The sequence below is a fragment of the Lupinus angustifolius genome, unplaced genomic scaffold, assembly GCF_001865875.1.
Source record: "Lupinus angustifolius cultivar Tanjil unplaced genomic scaffold, LupAngTanjil_v1.0 Scaffold_182_17, whole genome shotgun sequence".
Classification (NCBI taxonomy): Eukaryota; Viridiplantae; Streptophyta; class Magnoliopsida; order Fabales; family Fabaceae; genus Lupinus; species Lupinus angustifolius.
The window spans coordinates 9,407-23,685 of NW_017726703.1; the positions used below are offsets into that span (position 1 = coordinate 9,407).

General features: G+C 35.2%; 1 protein-coding gene across 2 annotated transcripts; it reads left to right on the top strand.

The window, feature by feature from the left end:
* The first annotated feature begins 5,189 nt into the window (after positions 1–5,189).
* On the top strand, positions 5,190–13,634 carry LOC109340509 (eukaryotic initiation factor 4A-3). Of its 2 annotated transcripts, none has more exons than XM_019578223.1 (8): positions 5,190–5,611; positions 10,049–10,289; positions 10,394–10,474; positions 11,305–11,412; positions 11,496–11,615; positions 11,764–11,931; positions 12,963–13,049; positions 13,230–13,634. In XM_019578223.1, exons 1-8 carry the CDS (start codon positions 5,310–5,312, stop codon positions 13,341–13,343), a joined length of 1,221 nt encoding a protein of 406 aa, XP_019433768.1. In that variant the 5' UTR covers positions 5,190–5,309; the 3' UTR covers positions 13,344–13,634. The 2 variants fall into 2 exon arrangements, with proteins under 2 accessions (XP_019433768.1, XP_019433767.1); XM_019578222.1 differs by lacking the exon at positions 5,190–5,611 and adding an exon at positions 8,113–8,534.
* Positions 13,635–14,279: the final 645 nt, after the last annotated feature.

Consider the following 14,279-nt stretch of genomic DNA (forward strand, 5'->3'; position numbering starts at 1 on the left):
TTAGTTCAGTATATTGCTTTGTTTATAAACATTGAACCAATAACTATAGATGAGGTTGTGAGTAGCAGAATTTATAAGGAAGCTATGCAAGAAGAATTGAGGTCAATCACCAAAAATAAGACTTGGGAACTAGTGCAGCTTCTAGATGATCAAACACCCATTGCCATAAAATGGGTATTCAAGACCAAATTGAATTCATATGGTTCCATTTCCAAGCACAAAGAAATGCTTGTGGCAAAAGGGTTTATGCAGAAGGAATGAAGATTGGATTTGAAGGGGTTTGCTTCTGTTGCAAGATTGGAAACTGTTAGATTAATAGTGGCCCTTGCAACTAAGAACAATTGGGAAATATGACAGCTTGATGTGAAGTCTGCTTTCCTCAATGGACCTATTGAAGAAAAGGTCTATGTAAAATAACCTCCAAGATTTATGATCAAAGGACGTAAGGACAAAGTCTATAGATTGAGGAAAGCTCTATATAGACTAAGGCAGGCACCAAGAGCTTGGAATAGAATAATTGATGCATTCTTCTCAAGTTCGGGTTTCAGAAAATATGATGTAGAGTATGGTGTGTATGTGAAAACAACAAGAAGAAACGATATACTCATCATTTGTCTAGATGTTGATGATTTACTGATTACATGAAGTAGTTTAGATGGTATTGAACATGTGAAGCGGAGTTTGAAATCAGAATTTGAGATGTCTGATTTAGGGAGACTGACTTACTTCCTTGGAATTGAGTTCGGACAAGTTGATGAAGGCATCTTTATGCATCGAAGGAATTACACACAAGATGTGCTGAACAAATTCAACATGGTCAACTGCAATTCTACATAAACACCATCAGAAACTAACCTAAAGCTAGACAAGGGTGATCATGAGTCTGTAGTGGATGGTAGATTGTTTAGATAAATGGTTGGTTTCTTGAGATTCATCTGTCATACCAGACCAGAGATCTCATTCAGTGTTGGACTAGTAAGCATATTCATGAGCAATCCAAAGAAACCCCACCTTGTGGTAGTCAAGAGAATTCTAAGGTACCTAAGTGGCTCACTAAATTTTGGTGTGTTATTCTCCAATAATACAGAGAAGTGCAGACTGCAACTTACTGCTTATTTTGAATCTGATTGGTATGGAGATTTGCTTGAGAGGAAAAGCATCATGGGGTATGTCTTCTTGCTGTGTGGAACTCTTATCTCACGGTGTTCAAAGAAACAAGATATTACGACCTTGTCTACTTGTGAAGCTGATTATGTCTCAGATTGTCATGCTGCCTGTCAAGCATTGTGGATGATCTCACTACTTGAAGAAATGAAGATTGGATTTGAAGGAACAGTGGAGCTTTTAGTAGACAATAAGTCAGCCATCAACATTGCAAAGAACCCAATTGCACATGGAAGAAGTAAGCACATAGAAAGGAAGTATCACTTCCTTAGAGATCAAGTTGGAAAAGGCAAAATCTGCTTCTGTCTTTTCTTCTTTCCAAGAACTTGATTCATTGAAGTACACATCTCTACTAAACATGACCTGGTGAGTTTTAGGATTGAGAAGCTTATTGAATCCAGTTGGATGATAACCTGCAAAAATCATTGGTTCATTCTTATCATCTACCTTCTTTCTTATTTGATAAGGTATGTGTTTGTAGCATACTGACCCAAAGATTCTAAGGTGTTTGATTGAAGATTTCCTCCCTGACCAGACTTCTTCAGGCACTTTAAACTCCAATCTTTTCGTTGGTCAGTGATTTAACACATAGGTCGCTGTTGTTGCAGCCTCTCCCCATAGGCCACGGGGTAAGTTTCTTGTCTTTAGCATGCTCCTCACCATGTTTAGTATGGTTCTATTCCTCCTTTCAGCAACTTCATTATGCTGAGGAGTATAAGGTGCAATGACCTCATGTATGATTCCATTTTCAGTGCAAAACAACTCAAATTCCTTGGAAGTGAATTCACCTCCTCACTTATCCTCAATATCTTGATTGAATTTTTAGATTGTTTTTCATCCATGCACTTGAAGGTAGTGAATACATCACTTTTGACTTTAATCAAATAGAGCCAAATATTTTTACTAAGGTCATCCAAAAAGGTGACAAAGTATTTGTTTCCACCCAGTGAAGGAACCTCAAATGGGTCACATGCATCAAAATATACAATGTGCAATAGGCTATTGGCTCTTGATGCAGTGAAGTTACTAAATGATGATCTGATTTGTTTGCTTGTCAAGCAACTATCACATACCTTCATAGGCACTTGAATTGGAGGTAGGCCATGAACCATTTCTTTGATCTTCATTGGACTAAGGTCCTTGAAGTTGAGATGGTCAAGTCTCATGTGCCATAACCACACATCATCAGTCAAGATTTCAGTGCTAAGGCATTGAGACTCCATTGTATTGAGGTTTTCTTGAAAGGTTATGTTATGAGTTAGTGGAGCCCTCATGATCTTCCTTTTTGTTGAGTTAAAGACTTCAAAATGACCATTCAACATACTCACTAAAAATCCTTTCTCTAGTAATTGGCCAAGGCTGACCAGGTTGTGACTCATACTAGGCACATAAAGTACCTTAGAAATCATAGCATTTCTGCTATCCCTTCTCTTGATCACAACATCTCTAATCCCTTCAGCCTGGATTATTCTGTTGTCATCAAACTTCACTTTGCTTTTATTACTGGAGTCAAAGTTAACAAGCAATCTTTATGGTTTGTCATGTGATTAGAGCAACCTGAGTCCACATACCATATCTCTTCATTGTTGTTCCCTTGACTTGTGGTCATCATCAATAGGATAGGTGTTTCATCACCAATACCTTCATCTTCTTCTTTCAACATATGTGCCTCATCATGGTGTTGGCTGCTATGAATATCAAGCTATACCATCATCCTGACCGTGCATTACCTTTGAAAACAATCCTTACCTTCACGGACCCTCGTTTTAAGAAGCGCAACACCAGAAAGAGTCAAAAGTAGGGAGGTTTTTCTTCAAGTTATCAAGTGATAGTGGAATTACCAACAAAATTGGAAATGCTTGACATTCAACAGAGAAGTGTTCAATCTTATTGCAATCGAAGCATTTGATCCTCTTTCTATCTACCTTCTTATTTCCACCTCTCCCAGCATTGAAACCACCCCTTCTTGAGAATCTTGTTGACTGATCTTGATCAAATATTTCTTGTTCTTGATATTGAGAATTTGTGCCTCTTCCTTTATACTTTTCCCCCTTCCTCGGTTTCTTTCTCCACTCTTGCCATAGTTCTTTCCTCTTTTGAAGGTTTGAGCCTAAAAGGCTTGATTGACTGATTTTTCTGTGGAACTTTCAATGAGCCTTTTCTCATGAGCCTCGAGGGAGCCTTGAAGGTCTTCTAACTTCAATTCTTCAAGCTTCTTGGATTCTTCAATTTCCACAAGTATGTGATCAAAGTTTGGGGTTAGAGTTCTTAAAATCTTCTCAATGATTGTTTGATCATTAATTGCTTCTCCACATGCCTTCATCTGATTTGTGTGACTAATGACCCTATTGAAGAATTGAACCACTCTTTCATTCATCTTCATTTGCATCAATTCATATTGGCGCCTCATGGTTTATAGTCTAACCTTCTTCAATTGTTCTGCCCCTTTGTTGCACTTCTCCAAGATCTGTCATGCCTCTTGTGAAGATTGTGCTGCAACAATCTTCTCAAAGTGTGTCTTATCAGCACACTGATGAATAAGACACATGGATTTAAAATATTTTCTTTTATTTTCTTTGTATATCACTCTCTGCTGTCCCGTGGAGTCTGCATCAATCTGTGCATATCCATCTTCAACAATTTCTGCAATATCTTGAAACCCCATGATAGGATTCATTTGAATACTCCATCTATTCCAATTCTTGCCATCAAGAATATGAAGACTAGCTATGAAACTTGTGCTTGAATGTCCCATTGAGTGATGATTGTAGAGGAAAAGAAAGGTAGAAGGTAATAGAGGAGTGAAGGCCCTTCGGATCTAACTTGTGCTCTTGATACCATTTTGTTGGAGAAAAATAGATCACACACCTCACTTCAGTCCCCTCAATTCACTCGCACTTACAGAAGACGAAAGACCGGAGAGGAAATTAGAATCAATTTTGTGGAAGAAGTGTGAATAGATTCAACAAATTCTCATTTATTCATTACTTCTAATATAATGCATAAATGCTATTTATAATATGCATCCTATAACAACTAAAAATAGCTTTTGAACTAATTAACAAAATCTAATAGTTACAATATCTAAAACAATATATTATCTTTGACATTATAGTATGTAGACTACACATTACAAATAATGTGAAACCAAGTTGACATATACAAGAGTTTTTGTTAATGCAGTAATTCTATAATATATACATTTACAATTATGCATTGTGGATGTACTTGGAAGTAAAAAAGTAATATTATGAATGTTATATTCTAAATATGGTGAGTTGGTTACCAGCATGGAAAACTATAAGTGAAAGACATGGTAATGAAAGCAGGGGAGAGACAAGTTCCATTGTAACTATCAAAATTACCAAACATTTACATTTAATATTTCTTATTCCCTCAACGTGATGAAGAATATTGAGTTCCATAGATATTTGGATGGTATTTTTGGAATTACTTGATGATGATCCATTTGACCTTTTCAAAGGGCGAGAGACAAATGAATAAGTATCATATTATTTTACACATAATTCAAGATATACTAGATATTCATGTTTTTATAGAATATCTTGAGAGCGAATATTACAATAATATTAATTGAAGTTTAATTTAAAATTATACTCATCATCCATTTTCTTGTTTAAAAGATTATACTCATATCCTCTACATGAATAGTTAGTATAATATGTATATATAAATTAGTGATGATTTCTGTGGAGCAATTTAACCATAATATACTTTAAAAAAATACCACTACCTTTCAAGTGCTACACATTACCAACAAGACGTTGGTTTAGTAGTATAATGTCACATTAGATCCTCAAGATCGATGACTTGATTATTAAGAGTGATATTTTTTAGGATGACATTCATGAACTTTGCAAAAGATTAATTCCTTACCAGAAAATGTGAGGCGATAACCTTCATAGTACCAAAAAGTGCTACACCTTAGTGTTGGTTTTTTATTTATTTACAGGCCCTAACAGGATATGTTATGGGCCTCAAGCCTAACCTATATGCACAGTTTTTTTCTCTCCCCATTTTCTAGGGCACAAAAACCCCAAATTCAAAACCCGCACAAGACAATCTACTCTTTTGCTCTCACATAACCCATCCTTCCCTCTAAGCAAACCACAAAAATCTCCTTAATGGCGACAACGTCGGTGGTCCCGGCGAACCGGCGGAGGACGGCGTTGCAACCGGAGGATGCGGATTTCGAGACGACGGAAGGAGTAAAAGCGATAGCGAGTTTCGAGGAGATGGGAATAAAAGACGATTTGCTTCGAGGGATTTACCAATACGGTTTTGAGAAACCTTCAGCTATTCAGCAACGGGCAGTGATGCCAATTATTCAGGGCCGTGACGTCATCGCTCAGGCTCAGTCTGGTACCGGAAAAAGTTCCATGATTGCTCTCACTGTTTGCCAAATCGTTGATACCTCCGTTCGAGAGTACGTTATTTTTTGTTACTACTATTCGTTTTCGATTTTTTAAATATGTGTTTGTATTTTTTGTTATAGCTTTTGGGATACAGAAAATAGAAGAACTAACTTGAGTTGAAATTGTTGATTAGGGTTTTTCTAAGGCCAAGTGTATGTCTAGTTTAGGTTAGTTTTTTCGGGAAGACTTTTTTTTCTTTCTTTATGGCTTTTTTCGAATCGAATATGTGATTTTGTTTGAATAGGTTTTAGGTAAATCATAGGCTGTATTGTGTTTGGATACAATTATTTTAGAAAAAATATTTTTTTACATTACCTCTCTTCTTTTGTCCAAGTTATGGAAATGCTTGACATTCAACAGAGAAGTGTTCAATCTTATTGCAATCGAAGCATTTGATCCTCTTTCTATCTACCTTCTTATTTCCACCTCTCCCAGCATTGAAACCACCCCTTCTTGAGAATCTTGTTGACTGATCTTGATCAAATATTTCTTGTTCTTGATATTGAGAATTTGTGCCTCTTCCTTTATACTTTTCCCCCTTCCTCGGTTTCTTTCTCCACTCTTGCCATAGTTCTTTCCTCTTTTGAAGGTTTGAGCCTAAAAGGCTTGATTGACTGATTTTTCTGTGGAACTTTCAATGAGCCTTTTCTCATGAGCCTCGAGGGAGCCTTGAAGGTCTTCTAACTTCAATTCTTCAAGCTTCTTGGATTCTTCAATTTCCACAAGTATGTGATCAAAGTTTGGGGTTAGAGTTCTTAAAATCTTCTCAATGATTGTTTGATCATTAATTGCTTCTCCACATGCCTTCATCTGATTTGTGTGACTAATGACCCTATTGAAGAATTGAACCACTCTTTCATTCATCTTCATTTGCATCAATTCATATTGGCGCCTCATGGTTTATAGTCTAACCTTCTTCAATTGTTCTGCCCCTTTGTTGCACTTCTCCAAGATCTGTCATGCCTCTTGTGAAGATTGTGCTGCAACAATCTTCTCAAAGTGTGTCTTATCAGCACACTGATGAATAAGACACATGGATTTAAAATATTTTCTTTTATTTTCTTTGTATATCACTCTCTGCTGTCCCGTGGAGTCTGCATCAATCTGTGCATATCCATCTTCAACAATTTCTGCAATATCTTGAAACCCCATGATAGGATTCATTTGAATACTCCATCTATTCCAATTCTTGCCATCAAGAATATGAAGACTAGCTATGAAACTTGTGCTTGAATGTCCCATTGAGTGATGATTGTAGAGGAAAAGAAAGGTAGAAGGTAATAGAGGAGTGAAGGCCCTTCGGATCTAACTTGTGCTCTTGATACCATTTTGTTGGAGAAAAATAGATCACACACCTCACTTCAGTCCCCTCAATTCACTCGCACTTACAGAAGACGAAAGACCGGAGAGGAAATTAGAATCAATTTTGTGGAAGAAGTGTGAATAGATTCAACAAATTCTCATTTATTCATTACTTCTAATATAATGCATAAATGCTATTTATAATATGCATCCTATAACAACTAAAAATAGCTTTTGAACTAATTAACAAAATCTAATAGTTACAATATCTAAAACAATATATTATCTTTGACATTATAGTATGTAGACTACACATTACAAATAATGTGAAACCAAGTTGACATATACAAGAGTTTTTGTTAATGCAGTAATTCTATAATATATACATTTACAATTATGCATTGTGGATGTACTTGGAAGTAAAAAAGTAATATTATGAATGTTATATTCTAAATATGGTGAGTTGGTTACCAGCATGGAAAACTATAAGTGAAAGACATGGTAATGAAAGCAGGGGAGAGACAAGTTCCATTGTAACTATCAAAATTACCAAACATTTACATTTAATATTTCTTATTCCCTCAACGTGATGAAGAATATTGAGTTCCATAGATATTTGGATGGTATTTTTGGAATTACTTGATGATGATCCATTTGACCTTTTCAAAGGGCGAGAGACAAATGAATAAGTATCATATTATTTTACACATAATTCAAGATATACTAGATATTCATGTTTTTATAGAATATCTTGAGAGCGAATATTACAATAATATTAATTGAAGTTTAATTTAAAATTATACTCATCATCCATTTTCTTGTTTAAAAGATTATACTCATATCCTCTACATGAATAGTTAGTATAATATGTATATATAAATTAGTGATGATTTCTGTGGAGCAATTTAACCATAATATACTTTAAAAAAATACCACTACCTTTCAAGTGCTACACATTACCAACAAGACGTTGGTTTAGTAGTATAATGTCACATTAGATCCTCAAGATCGATGACTTGATTATTAAGAGTGATATTTTTTAGGATGACATTCATGAACTTTGCAAAAGATTAATTCCTTACCAGAAAATGTGAGGCGATAACCTTCATAGTACCAAAAAGTGCTACACCTTAGTGTTGGTTTTTTATTTATTTACAGGCCCTAACAGGATATGTTATGGGCCTCAAGCCTAACCTATATGCACAGTTTTTTTCTCTCCCCATTTTCTAGGGCACAAAAACCCCAAATTCAAAACCCGCACAAGACAATCTACTCTTTTGCTCTCACATAACCCATCCTTCCCTCTAAGCAAACCACAAAAATCTCCTTAATGGCGACAACGTCGGTGGTCCCGGCGAACCGGCGGAGGACGGCGTTGCAACCGGAGGATGCGGATTTCGAGACGACGGAAGGAGTAAAAGCGATAGCGAGTTTCGAGGAGATGGGAATAAAAGACGATTTGCTTCGAGGGATTTACCAATACGGTTTTGAGAAACCTTCAGCTATTCAGCAACGGGCAGTGATGCCAATTATTCAGGGCCGTGACGTCATCGCTCAGGCTCAGTCTGGTACCGGAAAAAGTTCCATGATTGCTCTCACTGTTTGCCAAATCGTTGATACCTCCGTTCGAGAGTACGTTATTTTTTGTTACTACTATTCGTTTTCGATTTTTTAAATATGTGTTTGTATTTTTTGTTATAGCTTTTGGGATACAGAAAATAGAAGAACTAACTTGAGTTGAAATTGTTGATTAGGGTTTTTCTAAGGCCAAGTGTATGTCTAGTTTAGGTTAGTTTTTTCGGGAAGACTTTTTTTTCTTTCTTTATGGCTTTTTTCGAATCGAATATGTGATTTTGTTTGAATAGGTTTTAGGTAAATCATAGGCTGTATTGTGTTTGGATACAATTATTTTAGAAAAAATATTTTTTTACATTACCTCTCTTCTTTTGTCCAAGTTATAGCTTCTTACTAATGCTGAGTTTAACCTTCATAAAAGCCTAGCTAAACTCAAATTTAAGCGTCAAAACTCCGAACTGATTTTTTCTTTTTAAAATGATTACTTTTTTGTTGGAAAATTGGCCCTTGGAATATGCTAATGCAAATGCACATTAAGAAGGGATTTTAATTCTTCTTAAGCAAAATAGGATGATGGGATTTTCTTAAACTGTAGGAAGAAATATCTTCTCCTCAAAATCCCTCTTAGTGATATTTTGATCATAGTTTATTGACACAAAATAAGCTTACTCCAAACACACAAAGGGCAGCTTAGTGGACGAGGCTCCTGCCACGTGCAGTCTGGGGAGGATAGCTTATTCTATCTTGATCCCAGTGTAGAGAGATTGCTTTAAGATTTGAAACTCCATGTTACTAGGTAATAACCTTAGTGTTCCACTAAGACTTACACATTAGTGAACTTTTTATGTGAACAAGTCTTATTGAGATGAAAACCTTATGTTTGTACAAGTCTTTTTATCACTTTTTATGATGACAAGTTCTTTGTAGATTTAAGAAATCCTTGAAAACTCTCAACCTATAAAACAAGCAACATATTTTAATGAGATGTAGCACAGACTCAAATGCAAGTATACAACCATATTTTAATAAGGGAAGCTAAGAGCATATATCTATCCCTAAGCAACTTTAGTGGGAAGGCCATTCCCTGAAGGTATTGGCCATTCAACTCAAACCTACAAAGCATAAACATTTCAAATTAGTCGTCGTGTTTGTGTCAAACACATATCCTTATCATGGACAGTGGACACTTTCAGATAATATGAGCTGTGTTGTACAATTTTTACTTCAACTTATGAATTTTTATACCAATATAGATGGAAATATCATAATAATTAGGTAGACGTTAGCATTTAATCATGTTTACAATGACTCATGCTAACTTCAAAACAAATTCTCTATTTTTTATTTTATGATTTGTGTTTTTATACTTTTATGTTACTTTTATACTATTTTTATGCATTGTATTATTGTATCTTTGCCATATCATATAATTTCCCTATCCCCGTGCCCATGTCATTGTCATACCATATTTGTGCCTTGCTCGTATCCATGCTTCCTTGATCCAAATAGAACCTTTTATATTTATTATTATTTTATTATCATATGATATACATTTTACAATTTTTGTACAGGGTGCAAGCCTTAATAGTGTCGCCTACAAGGGAACTGGCTTCACAGACTGAAAAGGTTATACTGGCTATTGGGGACTTCATAAATATACAAGCACATGCATGTGTTGGTGGTAAAAGTGTGGGAGAAGATATAAGGAAGCTTGAGTATGGAGTTCATGTAGTATCTGGAACTCCAGGCCGTGTTTGTGACATGATCAAAAGGAGAACATTGCGCACAAGAGCTATCAAGTTATTAGTTCTGGTGAGTACGTTATATTTATACTTCCCGATACTTGATATCAATTATCTTATGTTTTCATGGTTTGGTTGTGTCCAGTACTGTTAAATGTTTCTTTTCAATGACAGGATGAATCTGATGAAATGTTGAGCAGAGGATTTAAAGATCAAATTTATGATGTGTATAGATATCTCCCACCAGACCTTCAGGTTCTCTCCCCCTTGACATACTCACCTATGCTAACGTGTTTGGAACGAAATTTCTGCAATTAAAATGTGTATTTTAATTCAAACTGAGATGTATAAATCACAAGTCTTCGGCAAGTAGATTTAGTGACTGAATATAGTTTAAGATGTGACAATGAACTTAAAAAATATATTTTTGAAACAGGCAGAATTCTAAATCACAAGAATTTCATTAATGAATGAGGAGAACAGTGAAGTTTTTGTGAAAATTGAATTTAGTAGTGGCTTCACATCATCTAAAGGTCCATGAAATAGTTATGTTTACTAGGAATATGAAAAGTCTAAAGGCTCTTGAAGGCCTTTTGAAGGCTTGTGTGTACGGTTTTGATTAGTTCAAGTTTTAAATAATGCACTTTAAAATCGTTGGCATGAGAGTTTATGTCTATGTTTTGATTGGACAAAACAATAGAGCTGTAAAAAGCATCCAGCAGGACTAATCGTTTAATTGCTGCAGCCTTCTTAGATGAAATAGCTGGATGGGATTCTTTTGTTGAATTTAGAATTCTTGTACACTTTGTTTTGAATATAAAATTAGGATTCCCTAATTACTCAAAAGTTCAGTTTAGAGGTTGAGTTTATAACCTAACTGGATACATCCTTTCAGTGTCCTTACTCCTAGTTGCTTAGGTAATCAGTATGCATGTTGCTCTTGCCGTAAGACTTGTGGAAAATCTGGTCTGTATTTACTTGCTATACTTTGCTGTGCTATAGCCTCTCAGTCTGACGGTATTATGAAAAACATGTTTTGTAGTCTTGATTCTCTGGTTCTTAATCTTTGAATTCTTCCTGTATAGGTGGTCTTGATTTCTGCTACCCTTCCTCATGAAATACTGGAGATGACAAATAAGTTCATGACAGATCCAGTAAGGATCCTTGTAAAACGTGATGAATTGACATTGGAGGTGAGCTGTTTTCTCTCTCTAATTATCTTGGTGCATTGAGTTCTAGAAAGGTACTAATGTAATTGTAACATCCCGAAATGCAGGGCATCAAACAATTTTTTGTTGCTGTTGAGAGGGAGGAATGGAAGTTTGATACTCTATGTGATCTTTATGATACTCTTACTATCACTCAAGCTGTTATATTCTGTAACACTAAACGAAAGGTAAATGAAAACTGCCAAGGCTTCATAGGTGCTAAGATATAGCAAATAGTGTGTTAATAGGTTCTGTACTATCTTTCTGTATTTGCTCATTGTTATCTATTTGTCAATGTCATTTCATTTGTGCTAAGATTTACATCCTTTGGAACAGGTGGACTGGTTAACTGAAAAAATGCGTAACAATAATTTTACTGTCTCATCAATGCATGGAGACATGCCTCAGAAAGAAAGAGATGCAATTATGGCTGAGTTTCGTGCTGGTACAACCCGTGTGCTAATAACAACAGATGTTTGGGCTCGTGGCCTGGATGTACAGCAGGCAAGTTGTTCAACCTATATTTCTTTCTTTTATCCATGCCTCTGAAACTATAATGAATTCCTATCTCTAATTTCCTTCATTAAAAGTAATACTGTTAAGAGGCTGCTAATGGGCTGCAACATCAAGGTTGTTAAAATGGAGATCTGACATAGGATTGAGAAGGACATGGGATATATAAAACATGGGATCATAAAATGGATCTTAGGATCATCAAAAATATAAATTTATATCTGAAGACTTAAAATAGACATGTAATGAAACAACTACATGGAATTCGGAAGGGGCAGGAGACATGTAAAATGTGGGATCACAAAATGGATTTTAAGATCCTGCTACGAATATAAATTTATATCTGTAGAAGTGTAGAGTTGAAAATAGACATGTAATGACACAACTAAGCAAAAATAGACCAAAACTACTGAAACAGAGATGTAAGCGCAACCGACAACGAAATTCAAACAAAAAACAGAAGATGAAAACAAAGCCAAAGAAAATATTATGAATGAAGTAACCAAAATCAAGAATTTGAAAAACTACCGTCGCCTGTAGCTGCTACAAATCCACAACAGCAAACTTTGAATCCCACCTAGCTGCTACCTTCCAGGTAGCACCATTGCAGGTTGCACCTTCACAGGCAGCTTTAATTAATTGTCGCTCAAGGGCTTGGGCAGATGAGTGGTTTTTCAGTGTGGACTGAAATGAGGTAAAAAACGACAGAGTGGGAAGGTATTGACTAATGTAATAGAAACTTGTCTGAAATGAGGTGGATGTTCTTTTAGTTAGAACTTAGAATGTTAGATATTTGTCATTTGGTTTTAATTTCATTCAGTCTGTTTGTATGCCTTGGGCAGTGTGAAGGTATGGACTAATGTAATAGAAATTTGTCTTTCATTAAGAAATGCATTCAGATGGTAAAAAAATTATAATCAATTTAACTATCCAAAAAAATTCATTGAGAAATGCTTCTGTTAATTCCTTTTGTTGAAGAATGAATTGTTGATATTGATGCATACATTTGCTTATGTTTTCAGGTTTCTCTAGTTATCAACTATGACCTTCCAAATAATCGAGAGCTTTATATTCATCGAATTGGCCGCTCTGGACGTTTTGGGCGCAAGGTATTTGGAATATGTACACTAATTAAACCTATGTTGACTCTTGAATAGTCTCACTTATTCTGTTTTTTCACATTAGAAACTACATTATGCACTTAGGTTTGAGATGCTTTTTGTTGACTCCATTGTCCTTCTATCACCGAGTATTATATACTGATAGCTGGCCTTGATCATGGTTTGCAGGGTGTTGCAATAAACTTTGTTAAGAGTGATGATATCAAGATCTTGAGAGATATTGAGCAATATTACAGTACTCAGATTGATGAAATGCCAATGAATGTTGCTGATCTCATATGAAATGCTTTTTGTCATGTGGTGTGGTGGGTGGAGTGGATCTGTTATACCTTCTGGCATTAGGGAGTAGTTTTTAAATCGTTTCTTTCCTATGTGATGTGCTTGTAGTCATCGACATTTGGTCAAATTAGAATTTTGCTATTTATAGTGCTAGAGATTGTGAATCTGCTGACATAGTTGAGATTAATGTGTAAATTGTTGAGTTGCTTTCTCCAATGTGTGAATCTGTAATTCTATGCTTTACAGCTTCAGGAATCAAATGACAGGTCTCTTAACTAGGTTCTGATGTTTTATTTAATATATACAGTATATATATATATATATATATATATATTTTGTTTACCTGTGGATGTTCCCAGCTCGGACAGAATTGCTTCCAGTGCGAGGATACCTGTGTGAAACCAAAAAAAATATATAACTCCACGTGGTTATCATATGCTACTAGCTGAATCGAATTAAGATGGTTCACGCCCACATTCACTTGAATTTCAGTCATTCATACTTTCTCTATACTGACTTTTTTGGTGGATTAATTTCAACTGTATGCATACATGTTGAAAAGTTCTATATCAACTAGGAAACTTTAGTGCAATGCTTGGAAGCTTTTAGAAGAGTTCTTTTATAGCTTATTTGTGATATAACAATAATACTGAACATGCAATTAAGCTGGCCAAAATTGAAAAATAGAGGTTAGAATTGTATTTGTATTGTATCGACCAAAACTGGTTTATATATGAAAACAATAAAATATTCAAAACATTAAAATTTTTAAAACGCATCAAAAGATTCAAAATTTGTATTTATTTGTAACATTGTCGGCCAGCTATCTATATGTTATAAATAATCCAAGTCCATAACAGAATTAGTTGGCTCTTTTATTCATTTGCGAAGTTGGATTGTGGGAAGATGATAAAAACTTATTTATTTTGGCTTAACCTT

Bases quoted from the DNA above. Each gene is read 5' to 3' on its own strand.
- LOC109340509 (XM_019578223.1), top strand. From the start codon at position 5,310: ATGGCGACAACGTCGGTGGTCCCGGCGAACCGGCGGAGGACGGCGTTG. The intron at 10,290-10,393 runs GTGAGTACGTTA...TTTCAATGACAG, and splicing joins CTATCAAGTTATTAGTTCTG to GATGAATCTGATGAAATGTT. The intron at 10,475-11,304 runs GTTCTCTCCCCC...CTTCCTGTATAG, and splicing joins ATCTCCCACCAGACCTTCAG to GTGGTCTTGATTTCTGCTAC.